Source organism: Dendrobates tinctorius, unplaced genomic scaffold (genome assembly GCF_039654945.1).
Source record: "Dendrobates tinctorius isolate UK_male_01 unplaced genomic scaffold, ASM3965494v1 ptg000015l, whole genome shotgun sequence".
Taxonomy (NCBI): Eukaryota; Metazoa; Chordata; class Amphibia; order Anura; family Dendrobatidae; genus Dendrobates; species Dendrobates tinctorius.
Genome location: NW_027361683.1, coordinates 19,603,120 through 19,617,602, shown reverse-complemented (window position 1 = coordinate 19,617,602; position 14,483 = coordinate 19,603,120). Strand labels below are relative to the sequence as shown.

The 14,483-nt window shown below is 41.2% G+C and overlaps 1 protein-coding gene across 5 annotated transcripts in view; it reads left to right on the top strand.

The window, feature by feature from the left end:
* THRAP3 (thyroid hormone receptor associated protein 3) overlaps positions 1–14,483 on the top strand; it is a 115,718-nt gene that overhangs the window by 78,603 nt on the left and 22,632 nt on the right. For 4 of the 5 annotated variants that reach the window (XM_073562706.1, XM_073562700.1, XM_073562711.1 and 1 more), the window contains one exon: positions 12,902–13,768. In XM_073562706.1, coding sequence (XP_073418807.1) covers positions 12,902–13,768 — 867 coding nt within the window. The remainder of the gene's footprint in view (positions 1–12,901; positions 13,769–14,483) is intronic. The other variant, XM_073562717.1, reaches the window with a different exon arrangement.

Below are 14,483 nucleotides of genomic sequence, written 5' to 3'. Positions count from 1 at the left end.
CATTGTGCCGGGTGTCAGCTGTGATAATCAGCTGACACCCAGCCGCGATCAGCGGCGCTCACCACGTGGGCGCCGCTGATCGCGCTAGAAGTACTATCCCGTCCATGGGCATAGGGGCCCGGGTCCCATGGACGGGATAGTACGTCTGATGTCAGAAACGGGGTTAAAATGATGAAATTGCATTGCTTACATTTTACAAGCTGATTTTGAAAATGCCAACTATTATTTAGTTACTATTTCTTGGTTTCTATTTGCACTTAGTTTGTAAAGGGTTATTTCCAGAATTCTTTGATTCTGAGAACAAGACTGAGAATCATGGCTCCTGCAGATCCCTCATTGAATGCATCAGACTATTGTTTGTTTCACCTCTGCTCTGTACAGCAACAGCTCAGAGTCCCGTTATCAGGGTCTACTGGGGTCACTTTGGTCAGATCCCCAGCTATTCAATAAGGTAACCCCCTAACCTAGGGATAAGGATAACTTTTGGATTCTGGGAATTGCCCCTTTAATTTGCCAATGATGTAACTCCTTAGTTGGATTTTTAGGTATTAGTACTAGAAAGACCATAGTGTGATATTTGGCAATTGCATTACTTATCAGATTATTTTATAGGTGCAGTTTATAATTGTCATTTACCAACCAATTTTGGTTGTTAAATATATATATATATATATATATATATATATATATATATATATATATATATATATATATATATATATATATATATATATATATATATACACACACAGTCATATGTAAAAGTTTGGCACCCCTATTAATGTTAACCTTTTTTCTTTATAACAATTTTGGTTTTTGCAACAGCTATTTCAGTTTCATATATCTAATAACTGATGGACTCAGTTATATTTCTGGATTCAAATGAGGTTTATTGTACTAACAGAAAATGTGCAATCTGCATTTAAACAAAATTTGACCAGTGCAAAAGTATGGGCACCCTTATCATTTTCTTGATTTGAACACTCCCAACTATTTTTTACTGACTTCCTGAAGCACTAAATTGGTTTTATAACCTCCATTGAGCTTTGAACTTCATAGCCAGGTGTATCAAATCATGAGAAAAGGTATTTCAAGTGGCCACTTGCAAGTAGTTCTCCTATTTGATTCTCCTATGAAGAGTGGCATCATGGGCTCCTCAAAACAACTCTAAAATGATCTGAAAACAAAGATTATTCAACATAGCTTTTCAGGGGAAGGATACAAAAAGTTGTCTCAGAGATTTAACCTGTCAGTTTCCACTGTGAGGAACATAGTAAGGAAATGGAAGAACACAGGTACAGTTCTTGTTAAGCCCAGAAGTGGCAGGCCAAGAAAAATATCAGAAAGGCAGAGAAGAAGAATGGTGAGAACAGTCAAGGACAATCCACAGACCATCTCCAAAGACCTGCAGCATCATCTTGCTGCAGATGGTGTCACTGTGCATCCGTCAACAATACAGCGCATGCATAACGCCTTTTTGTATGACCAAACAACTTAATCTTTGTTTCATCAGTCCACAGGACCTTCTTCCAAAATGTAACTGGCTTGTCCAAATGTGCTTTTGCATACCTCAGGCGACTCTGTTTGTGGCGTGCTTGCAGAAACGGCTTCTTTCGCATCACTCTCCCATACAGCTTCTCCTTGTGCAAAGTGCGCTGTATTGTTGACCGATGCACAGTGACACCATCTGCAGCAAGATGATGCTGCAGGTCTTTGGAGGTGGTCTGTGGATTGTCCTTGACTGTTCCCACCATTCTTCTTCTCTGCCTTTCTGATATTTTTCTTGGCCTGCCACTTCTGGGCTTAACAAGAACTGTACCTGTGTTCTTCCATTTCCTTACTATGTTCCTCACAGTGGAAACTGACAGGTTAAATCTCTGAGACAACTTTTTGTATCCTTCCCCTGAAAAGCTATGTTGTTTTCAGATCATTTGAGAGTTGTTTTGAGGAGCCCATGATGCCACTCTTCATAGGAGAATCAAATAGGAGAACTACTTGCAAGTGGCCACTTGAAATGCCTTTTCTCATGATTTGATACACCTGGCTATGAAGTTCAAAGCTCAATGAGGTTACAAAACCAATTTAGTGCTTCAGGAAGTCAGTATAAAGTAGTTAGGAGTGTTCAAATCAAGAAAATGATAAGGGTGCCCATACTTTTGCACCGGTCAAATTTTGTTTAAATGCAGATTGCACATTTTCTGTTAGTACAATAAACCTCATTTGAATCCAGAAATATAACTGAGTCCATCAGTTATTAGATATATGAAACTGAAATAGCTGTTGCAAAAACCAAAATTGTTATAAAGAAAAAAGGTTAACATTAATAGGGGTGCCCAAACTTTTACATATGACTGTGTATGTATATATATATATATATATATATATTATAATAAATTAATTGCTTAGGAGTTTTATGACTGGAGAGCCTTTTTTAAACAAGAAAGAATATTGCATTTAATAGCTGACATCACAGCGGCAGTGATGCATCATATCAGCACATGACTGCTGCAGACAATCGTTTGCCTAAGTGGTGGTGTTGGTAAATCTAGCAAGTGGCCTGAGACCAGTGATTTGGCTTTAGCTCTCATATGCCAGTATGGCTTGTCATTGCTCCTGGGCCACTAGAGCAGGTTAGTGCTTTGTGTTTCAATTTGACATTTGTTGCTGCTAGTGTGGTGGTCTTTTCTTCTCAATCAACCCCTTTACTGCTTAGGGTGCAAGTAGCCTCTTAGTGTAACTGATAAGAGCATGCATGTAGTTGAATCTGTTGGATAAGATGCCCTTAGCTATGATGAATCACATTAAAGGTTAACATTGACGCGGTACATAAGGGACAGTATGAAAATCCCAGTGAGATCCATGTGAGCCTAATTGAATCTTTCGGGCGGAGGCTCAGCTCCCTTGAAGCTGCCATTTATGTCAAGTGGTTTCAATTGATGGTGTCTGTCCCATGTGGCATCTGAACTAGGTACTTGAGTTTCTAGGCAAGTTAACTCCTCCTCATATCTGTGTATTGTGTGACATGCGTTGGTCGTTCTGTGAAACATTCTGCTCTTTTTTTGCAAATAGCTGCTAAGCATCATCTTGGCTCTGAAAGCTGTGGAAATTCTCTCCTCTTGCCTGCTTGTTTTTTTTTTTTAAGCAGATCTTCACTTTCAGCTTTCTTCTAACTTCAGCTGTTCTTAGCAGAAATTTCCTCTTTCTCTTGGGTACTGTACGACAAGCGATGTTCTCTGCGGTGTATTTTCAGCAATCTGTTTTGAAGTTTGTTGATTTAGCTTAGTTCTCAGAAGCGGCCCTACTCTCCAGCACATGAACGTGCTCTAATGGTAACTCTAACTTGAGTCCAATGAAATCAAAGAAGAGGTAAGAAGAGCTTGGATTTGCTCTAATGCGGTTAATCCAGGTCTTCCAATTACTTTTATGTAGCAATAATACTTCTGTTTGGATCTGTTAGTTTATTTTTGTTTTGTTTTTAATAGACCATCCTATATGTTCTTGGATTATCCACATTTATATTGATTCTCGCAGAGTTTATCATTTTTTTAATCTTATTTCTTGAGGGCAGTGTTATTTTGTAATTGTCTGTAGTATAGCTGGATGTATGTATAATCTACAGTTTGTGCTTTTTCAAGAGCCGTTTCTATTTTGTGTATGATTGTGTTAATTCTTGCAGATGGGAGGTTATACATTTGATTGCTTTGCTGTTTAGAATTAAAATGATCACAGGATGCATTTTAGTCCTGTTGGTTATATAGGCTAAGGTTATGGTCACACGTGGCATTTTTGCTGTGTTCTGTAGAAAATTGGTGTTTTAAAGTACCAGCAAAACTAGTGAGGTTTCCAGAATCTCATGCACAGCTTTTTTCCCCCCCCTGACCTAATTTGAGCACTGCAGCGTTTTTGAAAATCTGCAGCATATGTCAATTCTTTGTGTTTTTGGCAGCGTTTTTTACCCAATGAAAGTGATGAGAAGCTGCAAAAATGCAGCATGACATTTGGGCAGTGTTTTTGGCGACTACCACTACCTTTATTAACATGTACTGTAGACAAATCACACATGTAACATGCGCTAAAACCCCCCACAGCAAATTGCGGTGTTCTATACAGCGTTTTGGCTGCAGAAAAAAAGTATGCAAAAACAGAGTGAATATATAGTTTTATACACAGCTGTTTGTCTTTACTCCTGAGTTTATTTATTGAGACATTTTTGGCAAGCCAATATGTTCTGTCCATCTTCCCATGCATTCTTGTAGTTATCTCCTGCTCTTTGAAGGCATGTCTTGATGTTCGTGGAGATCTCTTGCTCTAGAAAGTCATAAACTCATTTACTATTTTTATTTATTACTAGATATTTTTTAAATTTGTAGTTGCAGGCTGTTCTTTCTATACAGAGGATAAATAATATATATGATACATTGCACTAAAATAAGTATATCAAAACAAACCCAGGAATGTCTTAGCTTTAAATCTGTCTCTTAATCACTTTAATCCTTGTATTTCATGATATAAAAATGGTCTCACCGTTTGGTTACTATTGGAGTATGGGTTCACTTGGTCTTGGAATCTGAGGCACTGTAGGGAAACCTTTATGTGAAGAGAGCTTTGCTTTTCTTAAGGTGCGAGCTTCTCATGATCAACTAATGTTCTCTATAGAAAATAAATATTTCTGGGTATTGTAGCTTTTCCCCTGCACACAAAGCAGGTTTTTATTTTTCAGCATTCAGGGTTTTTTTTTCCCTTGCTTGATAAAACGTAGTAGTGATTTGGCCCAATTCAGATACCAACTTGATGTCAGTATATAGCACGCCTCCATCAATTTTATGTTTTCATATTAACAGTGGAGATTTGTAAAACTCCCATTCTGCAACGTCCTAATTTTTCCACATATGACAAACCGAGGTCTAGGTTTGAAAGTGCAGTTTTTGTTGTTTTTTTTAATCCTTTTTCAATTTTTGTTAAAGTATTTTATACTAAAACAAATCCATTGAAAATTACAGTAAATCAACAATTGTGAAGCCATCTTCAGGCACAGTCAACGCATCCATTTATGCAATCTGTTATCTCTGGAAAATGCAATTAATCAGTGGGCAGAAAGCATCACACTCTTTCACGTTTATATGCAAAAATTAGGGTAGATGCACACTAACTATTGTCCCCTTAATCGTGAGCTTTTTCAGGGCTGTGAATTATTTAAGAAAATATTAAACTGCAAGAAACCTACTTTTAAGAACATGCGGAGTTCTCTGGTTTTCATTGCCCTCCTTACAATGGCTTTTTCTCTCCAGGGGTACTTATAGCAATTAAACTGATTCACTTCCAGGTTGGAGATTCTCTCCACTATAAAATAATTCCTGAACATGGACAATACAGAGGTAGTAGAGGCTAAGGAAACACAAAGTTTTTCAAGAAATGGTGTTATTTCTTGTTGGTTTCTCAGTAAGGAGATTGGACAAATGATGCTGTGCTTTAGCTCAGCAATGCACGATATCTGACGGCAGATATGACTGGAGTGAGATTTAGAGAGGTCCCATAATGATGACAGTGGTCGGGGCAGACCCTAAATGAAATCAATCACTTTATCACTTTCTCTTTTATATTTATAAATTCCACTCATACAGTTGCATGCTATTATTCGTAATTGAAAATTGCATGTAATTAATTTTAAGGTAATGAGCTTTCTCTCCTCATGCCTTAGAAATCTCATAAGTTTCTTCATTAATTTCCATCCTTTGTAACTGAATTACAATTTGTCTTTTTCCTTGATGAGCAAAAAGTTGTTGAATAGGAATGCATTTGTATAGAATAGCACTCACATGAATCATAGAAGCACTTTAAGGTGTTTTTTCGAAGGATTTGGTTAAACATCGGTTGCAACCATAAGGCTACTTTCACATGTCCGTCGGTGGCATTCCGGCGCCATGCGGCAAAAAGATGGAGTGCCGGATCCAGCCGTGAACGGAGGGACCGGAAGTATATGCGGCGCATCTTACGGCGCCTGACACGGCTATGTTGCAAAGGGGTCACCAGGGAAGAAAAGGATCCAGGAGCCGGTGAACGTGGTATGAAAGAGAGAGAGAACGTGGTATGAAAGAGAGAGAGAACGGGGCATGAAAGAGAGAGAGAGAGAACGGGGTATGAAAGAGAGAGAGAGAGAACGGGATATGAAAGAGAGAGAGAGAGACCGGGGTATGAGAGAGAGAGAACGGGTTAAAGAGAGAGAGATATCCAGGCATGCGCACAGGGTAAAACCGTGCATGCGGTGGCCGGATCAGGTAGAAGTCTGATCCGGCAGCCGGAATGTGCCATTGAGAAACATTGTCCCGCAGAGCCGGAAGGGCCGCATACGTCCATGTCCGGCTTTTTTCGCCGGACAAAAAAACGCTGCAGCACCCGTCCTGTCCGGCCGCCGGACAGAGGAATTCAGCCGGATCCGGTAAAAACCGGAACAAACGGAAGCACATGCGGCGCGATCCGGCGCATGTGCTTCTCAATGACAAAAAAACGCATCCGGCGGTAAAAAAACCGGATCCGTTTTTTTACACACATGCCGGATTGTGCCTGACGGCACAAACCGGATGTGTGAAAGAGGCCTTATTCACACTGCATGGAACCAAGATTATCAGACTGGATAATTCGCATAGCAAATACTTTCACTTATATACAGCGGCCATGTAATATACACTGGTAAAAATGTATGAGCTTAGGTAGTGTTATATTAAAAAAAAAAAAAAAAATTTGTAAAGTGTTTTTTTTTTTTTTCTCTGCACTTATTTTGACCATTTAGTAGGATTAACAGTTTGTAATTTGACATAGCATTAAATTACCACTCTACAGAGTAGGTGAAACATGGCCATGACTTATGACTGAGCCAGGGTGTGGGCTTATGAGCAGCAGCATTTTAATTTCAGCAGCGGAGACGCTATACATAGTATGAAGCAGTGCTGTGGAGTCGGTAAGCCAAACCTGCGACTCCGACTCCTCAATTTCCCTTACACCAACTCTGACTCCACGACTCCGACTCCCACATATATTGCTTATATTTAAGTGAAAAATTTATTGTAGTACAATGTGAACATCAGACGTTTAATCATTTTTATGATGCAATAATCAAGATATTTAGATAGAACATAATATCTATTTATTGGAATACAACTTTAGAACACAAAAAAACTGTAATAAATTGTAAATATGTAATATCGATTATATATATGTGTGTGTGTGTGTGTGTGTGTATATATATATATATATATATATATATATATATATATATATATATATATTAAATAACATTTGTGCAATCTATGAATTTGTTCTAAGAAATAGAATTGCCTCCATCAGATCCTCCTTCATAGATGACCTAAAATCTGACCTAATAATTTTAAGGCTAGAGAACAACCTCTCTACAGTAACTTGGTTTGGAGGCAAGCAGTAACCACATGGGCAACATCTCTAACAATTTCCGGGTATAAAGGAATTGCCTCATGCACAGTCAGTTTTGATGAACGGTTGATTTTTTTCTATTTCTTTGAGAGCATGTGAAACATTTTGCTGAAATATGGTCAATCTGCTTGCTATAGGAGACGGAGTGAAATCTTTTCCTTGCGGCAACGCTTTGCCTGCTCCATGTCATCCAAATACTTGTCAAAGTCGAACTCCTCATCTGATGAGGAGGAAGATATGGCAGCAGTAGCACTGTCAGGACCCAAGTCCTCTTGCACCTGGCAGTCCTCCTGTAGGCCACTCATCCTAACTGCTACCTCAGTCAGAGCTTCTTTTCCTTTAGTAAGCTGTTGATCATCAAGCAGTATACGATGACTTGGGTCCACATAAAGAGCTGCCAGAAAAATTTTATTTTCCAATAGCTGTGTCTCTCTCCGTTTCATTGAAGCAGAAATGCCATCTGTGATTAAACCTCCTCTTTGGGACAGGCAAAATAGCAAGTTCTTCCACTTCCTTATGAAAATGCCAGGAGTTAAATCCTCAGCTTGTAATTTTTTAGTCACGGTAAATGGGTGATAGAGCAATTCCTTCAATTCAGCTACCTGTGTCCATTGACCTTCATTTAGGGCTCCATGAGGGTTCGCCATATCTATAAGAAACGGTTTTAGTTCAAGCAATCACTCAATCATTAAATAAGTGCTGCCTCACAGAGTGGCTTGATCGACAATTGCCCCTTTCCCAGCACGTCTCTTCAAGATGGAATCAATTTTAGGGGTTCTGGCGGCAATAACCAATTTCCTCACTATTCCAATCAGATTTCCAGCATGTCCCTCTTGCAGACTCTCTCTTAATGCCAGCTGCAGCATGTGCACAACTTTCTCACTTTCTGCAGCTCGGGGCCCAGAAATCGGATCCTGTGCAGGGCAGGCACCCCTCCCCCTCCTCTCTCTGGTGAAGACGGCAGAAGACAGGACAGAGGAGGGGAGATTGGCCCCTGCAGTCTGGAGCCGGTGCAGGACGGGAGCACTACAGCATACAAGTGAGTTTTGATAGGTGCGTGCCCCTGCTTCTAGGGGGGCACCTGCCCCTCGCTGGCTGCGGCCATGATTCACACACAGCGTTTTTGTAGATCAGTTTTATGCAGTAAAATGCAGTGACTCTGGGCATCCCAGCAAAGTCAATGGGTTTCAAGATTTGACATTCAGACACATCGTTTTGTGAGGATCCGTTTTTGGGCTGAATGAGCAGTTTGTGTGGTGTTTTTCTAATCTGCTTTTGCTATTGAAAACATTATCTGAGCTCAAAAACCTTTCAGGTGATGCGGTTTTTTAAAAAGCTGATCTGCTTTTGCAGCTGAAAAACGTATCCTGAAAAAACGCAGCAAAAACGCTCTGTGTGAATGTAGCCTTAGGTCAGGAATAGAACAGCCATTTATAGGACATTTCATAACTTTCCCGAATTCCTATGAAAAAATAGTCAGCACATTCTGCATTGAACTACTGTACCCAATTTATTATATATTTTAGGAGTCGGTCCATTTTATACCGACTACACAACCCTGGTTTGAAGTCTCCCCCCCCCATAGCCATTCATTAGATGCGTGAAATATGCATAGTTCACTAAAAACATGCAGATTTTACTACGTGATTATGACCCAGCGTTTTGGAGGCAGTGAAAGTACGCTTCTATTCCTGATCGTGGGCATGTAGCCTAAAGCTTGTCAGTCTATGATTAAAAAAAAAACCCTAATCCTTGATTGTCTTGCTGCCTCCATACATTGCATTGATGTACAGAAGAATGCATACAAGTGTACCTGATGGCGTAAAAATATTTTCACAGTTGAAATCACAATGTGGCCCCTAGTCTGTATACAAATTAGATGTTAATGGGGAAAATTTAGTAAATTAAGGGAAAGTAGATGACTTTATCATTCTAAATGCACAACTATTCACTGTTATAACTTCCATCTATATTTCTTACTCTTTATTAGTTTTTCTGGTAGTACTTCTGCTATTCACATTTTCAGCTGACTTGTATGCGGCAGCATTTCATAATCACTGACGTCTGCTCAAACTTCACCCACTTGTGAGTACACATGCATGCAGTGTTTGAGAGCCCACAAGGGGTGTGTGATCTGAAAGTAATATCATGTTTATTTAAATGGAAGCTACAAGCAGGTGCATATTGCGTAACACAGCTGAATAGAGCAAGATTTCAACGACATAATGTTATTTTTATACCTAGTCACGACCATTGGTTATGCATTTTTACCAGCGATTATTAAGAGCCTGCATGCCGTTCTTGTAAAATTCTCAACCAACAAATGCAGGCGGCTTTTTTTTCACACTTGCAACAACATCATTACTGACTGGAAAATGATGATAGTCTGCAGGGGCAAAAATCTGGACTATATGTGGCTGTGGTACGGTCATCCAGCCAAATTTTGTAATGCATTCTGAGGTTTTGAAATGATATGGGGCCTACCTTTATGCTGTTATAAGCAATAATTTGTCTTATCTGCCATCACTCTGGAAATTCGAGCAGCATTCAGAATGGAGTTAGTCCATGCTACCAGAAATCTTGAAGAATCACACCTTTCCGCTCGCAAAACACTGCACCCCAATATGCTGGTATATGCCTCTCTTGAACTTCTTTACACCCGGAACATGGCTTATCGTTCACATAATTTTCACCACTGTTGAAATGCACCGCTCCCCGCCACACTGTGCTCACATTCACTGTATTATCTCCAAAAATCTTCAGCAAGTGTCAGTTGAGGTCAATGGATCCAATTTTTTTTTTTTGGCATGGAAGAATTCAATGATACACCTGTGTTTTGTCCTCACGTCCATGTCAGACTTCATTCTGGTAGACTGTTCCATGCTGTTTCTTGGATAATAACATTAACAAGATGTTAGCATGAAGGTTCAACCTTTAAGGCTATGTGCACACAGTTCTTTCTTGATGATTTTGTGCGGCATTTTTTCAGTCTGGAAATGGGCCAAAAACGCTGTGGAATCCATATGCAAGCTAATTCAATGACTAACCAGCCCGTCAACGCTATGCGTTGAACGGACTGGTTAAACTTGATGTGAACCTAGCCTTAATGTTCCTACATAGGCAATGTGTGGGTAGGTTTGTGTATGTGTTTGTGTTTACTTACCAGCTTAGTAATGAAGGTGTCTGGCTGGCAGAAACATAGGGCTAGGTGTTAATGACAGCTGCTGACAACAAGCCCTAATCCCATTACCCTGATGCCACTGCATCCACATGAAAAAGGTGTTAAGCTACTGTCACACTTAAGGGGGTTTTACACTAAGCGATATCGCTAGCAATATCGCTAAAACGTCACTGGTTTTGTGACGTTATAGCGATATTGCTAGCGATATCGCTATGTGTGATACTTACCAGCGACCGGCTCCCCCGCTGTCTATCGCTGATCGCGCGAGAATGTCCGGCTCCATTTCTCGTCGGGCGCTTCCTGCTGAGACTTCCTGCTGTGACGTCCAGCGACGCGTGGAGGCGGGCCGGAGGACGCAGGATCGCTGTGTGTGAATGGTAAGTATCGTGCGCTGCGTCGCTGCTGCATCGCTGTGAGATCTTTCTGTATGAAAGCTCACTAGCGATCATTTAGCGATGCACCAGCGATCCTGACCGGGTCGGATCGCTGGTTGGATCGCTGGTGCATCGCTAAATGTAAAAGGGCCTTTAGCGATGTACCAGCGATCCCGACCAGCGATATGACGCGGTCAGGATCGCTGGTACATCGCTAAGTGGTCACTAGTGAGCTGCCACACAGGCAGATCTCACCAGCGACATCGCTGGGGACGGGGGTCATTACTTACCTGTCACACTAGGCGATCCTGACGTCCTCCCGCCCGGCTCCACGCTCGTCTCTCCACAGGAAGCTGACGACTAGAAGCGGTCCAGGACGTTCTCGCGCGATCAGCGATAACCAGCGGGGGAGCCGGTCGTAGGTAAGTAGCAGACACAGCGATGTCGCTAGCAATATCGCTATAACGTCACAAGTTATAGCGATATTGCTAGCGATATCGCTTAGTGTGACAGTACCTTAAGGGTCCCATTACATTTAGCGATGCACCAGCGATCCCGACAGCGATACGACCCAGTCAGGATCACTGGTGCATCGCTAAATGGTCGCTAGTGAGCTGCCAAACAGGCAGATCTCTCCAGCGACGCAGAAGCGATACAGCGATCCGTCGGGGGTCGCTGTTACCTGTCACACCGCAGTGATTCTGGTTCTGCAACGTCGCTAGTCGGCGCCGAACACAGCGATGCATGCCGGCCAGCGGGACGCCAATGACGAAAAAATGGCCCAGGCCATTCGAGCACGATCCGCTATATGCAGCAAGGGAGTCGGTCGCAGGTACGTGTCACATAAAGCGAGATCGCTGTTGCGTCACAAAATCGGTGACGCTTTAGAGATCTCACTATGTGAGAGAGGCCCTTTTAAACCAAGAAATTACATCACAAAACTTTTTTTTTAATAAATATCTTTATTTAGCTCATAAAAGCCTTCATTGCTGTACAGAAGCGTTTTTGCCACAGCGGTTTTCCTGCCAAGAGATGCAGAAACCTTGCAGAAATTTCTGAAAGCAAATATTCAACATGCGCTCATAGCCTAATAAAATGCCACCATCATCAGACTCTGACGTTGTAGGTCAACACATTGACCTTGGAGGCATTCCAGCTAGCTCAGGGTTCCCCAACTCCAGTCCTCAAGGCCCACCAACAGATCATGTTTCCAGGATTTCCTTAGTATTGCTCAGGTGATAATTGCATCACCTGTGCAAATACAAAGGAAATCCTGAAAACATGATCTGTTGGTGGGCCTTGAGGACTGGAGTTGGGGAACCCTGAGCTAGAGCAGCCCATCGTATGTGTATGTATGGGTATAATAATGCTGCATGTTCTTCAGTTTTGTGGAAACTGCAGAAATTCCACATGTTGCTCATGCTTGGAACAAGTTCCTTCGCAAATGAGTAATTAAGTCACTTGGGTATTGTAAGATTTGGTGTAATGTTTCCAGTCTGTTTTTAAATACTTTTGCAAATGAAATTGTTTTACTAAGCTGTGTTTAAAGTGAATTCCCTCAGTCTATCATAGTATAAAAGATTAAACGTGTACAATAAATTCATACGAAAATATATAGTTTTGTGGTAAAAGAAAAACTGGGGCTATAAAGTGCTTTACCTTTGAAAGTCTTGGCATTGGACTTTGCATTTTGCACTTTATCCACTTACATCAAGTCCATAATAAGAGATTTAGTGTAGCTTTTTGTGCTTGTAGAGAATGCTAAATTTAGGCCTTACCAAAAGACAACATAAAGCCTCAAACATATATTGTGTATACATTATATGTACTTGCGTACGGTATATATATTAACAGTTTAGTATCTCATCTTCACGCTAAATTTTTTTTGTTGTTCTCTCCCTAGTTCTCGATCCCGCTCAAGGTCTTACTCACCTGGGTATAATAGAGAGAGAAACCATCCAAGAGTTTACCAAAACCGTGATTTTCGTGGTCACAACAGAGGTTATCGGAGGCCATATTATTTCCGAGGGCGTGGTAGAGGCTTTTATCCACGTGGTCAGCATAATCGTGGTGGATATGTAAATTACCGACCAAACTGGCAAAATTACAACCGCCAACCATATAGTCCTCGTAGGGCCCGATCTCGTTCACGCTCTCCAAAGAGGAGATCTGTGTCTCCTCGGTCCAGAAGTCATTCAAGAAATTCAGACAAGTCGTCATCTGATCGCTCCCGGCGGTCTTCATCTTCTAGGTCTTCCTCTAATCACAGCAGAGTGGAGATTAAGCGTAAATCGAAAAAAGATAAGAAGAGACGTTCAAAGGATCGCAGGTCCTCTACTCAGGCAACAGATGATGATTCAAAGGAACAGTCCACATCTGGGGCAGCGGATGCTGGTAGCAAAGAGGGAAGTAAAACCTGGCAGGATATGGAAGCTTTTGATGAAAGCCCTGCACCTCAACACAGTCCAGAACGTGCACCAACACTTAAAAGCTCTGTACAGTCTGTGGTGGTTAGACGCTGCTCTCCCAGGCCAAGTCCTGGACAGAAGCCTAGTCCACCCTCACCCACAGTTCTGCAAAGTAGCTCTTCCTTCAGAACATCTTCTCGTCAAAGTCCATTCGAACATAGCTTGAGTCCACCAAGGAAGAGTCCTATGACCAAGAGCCCACCTTCAATGAGCTCTCTATATGGCAATAGTCAAAAAGAAGATGGCAGATCTGGAGAGATGACTGCACCAGTGGGAACTGGATATAAGAGGTATTACAAGAGGTATAATATACTTTTGGGGGTACTTGCTGATATTAGGCTAAGGATACAATTTATATGGCATGTGCCAGCAATTCTGAGTCACTGCACCAAAACCATCTGTGCAACTTGTCTGTGACTTTCAGCATACGCCTATCGTAAAGCTGCAGTTGTAAAAAAAAATGCAGACCTGATGCAGTTGCATGTGACTTGTATTGAAGTCTGTGGTAAGAGTGTTAAGCGTCACTTGTGACCAGCCACAGAATATCTAACACATTTGCAATTATTTGTTGTTGCGGCCGTGTACCTGATGTGTTTGGAATATTGGCAGTGCTTTGTGGGGAGAGAAATGAAAATTAACTGCATCCCATATACAATGGAATTGTCTTTCTAGCGCCACTTATTAGAATATATGTTTTGCTAGACTTGTTAAATGGAATCTGTCAGTAGGTTTTAGATATGTAATTCGGCAGTAGAATTATGAAGGCACATTGACCCTGATTCCAGCAATGTATCACTTAGTTTATTGGGTGCAGCATTTATGCTAGAATCCGTTTTTGCTGTTGCAGATCTATCAGAGCTGAGATTGTGAAACTTTGTATAATCCCACCCATACGAACGCTTTAGAGAGATTAGAAAGCTGTCAATCAGTGCTGAGGTGTGGTTGGTCAAGATAGACCAGTTGACCTGTGGTGATAATCTTCTGCCAATAAAACACTATTGAACAGCAAATCCAGCC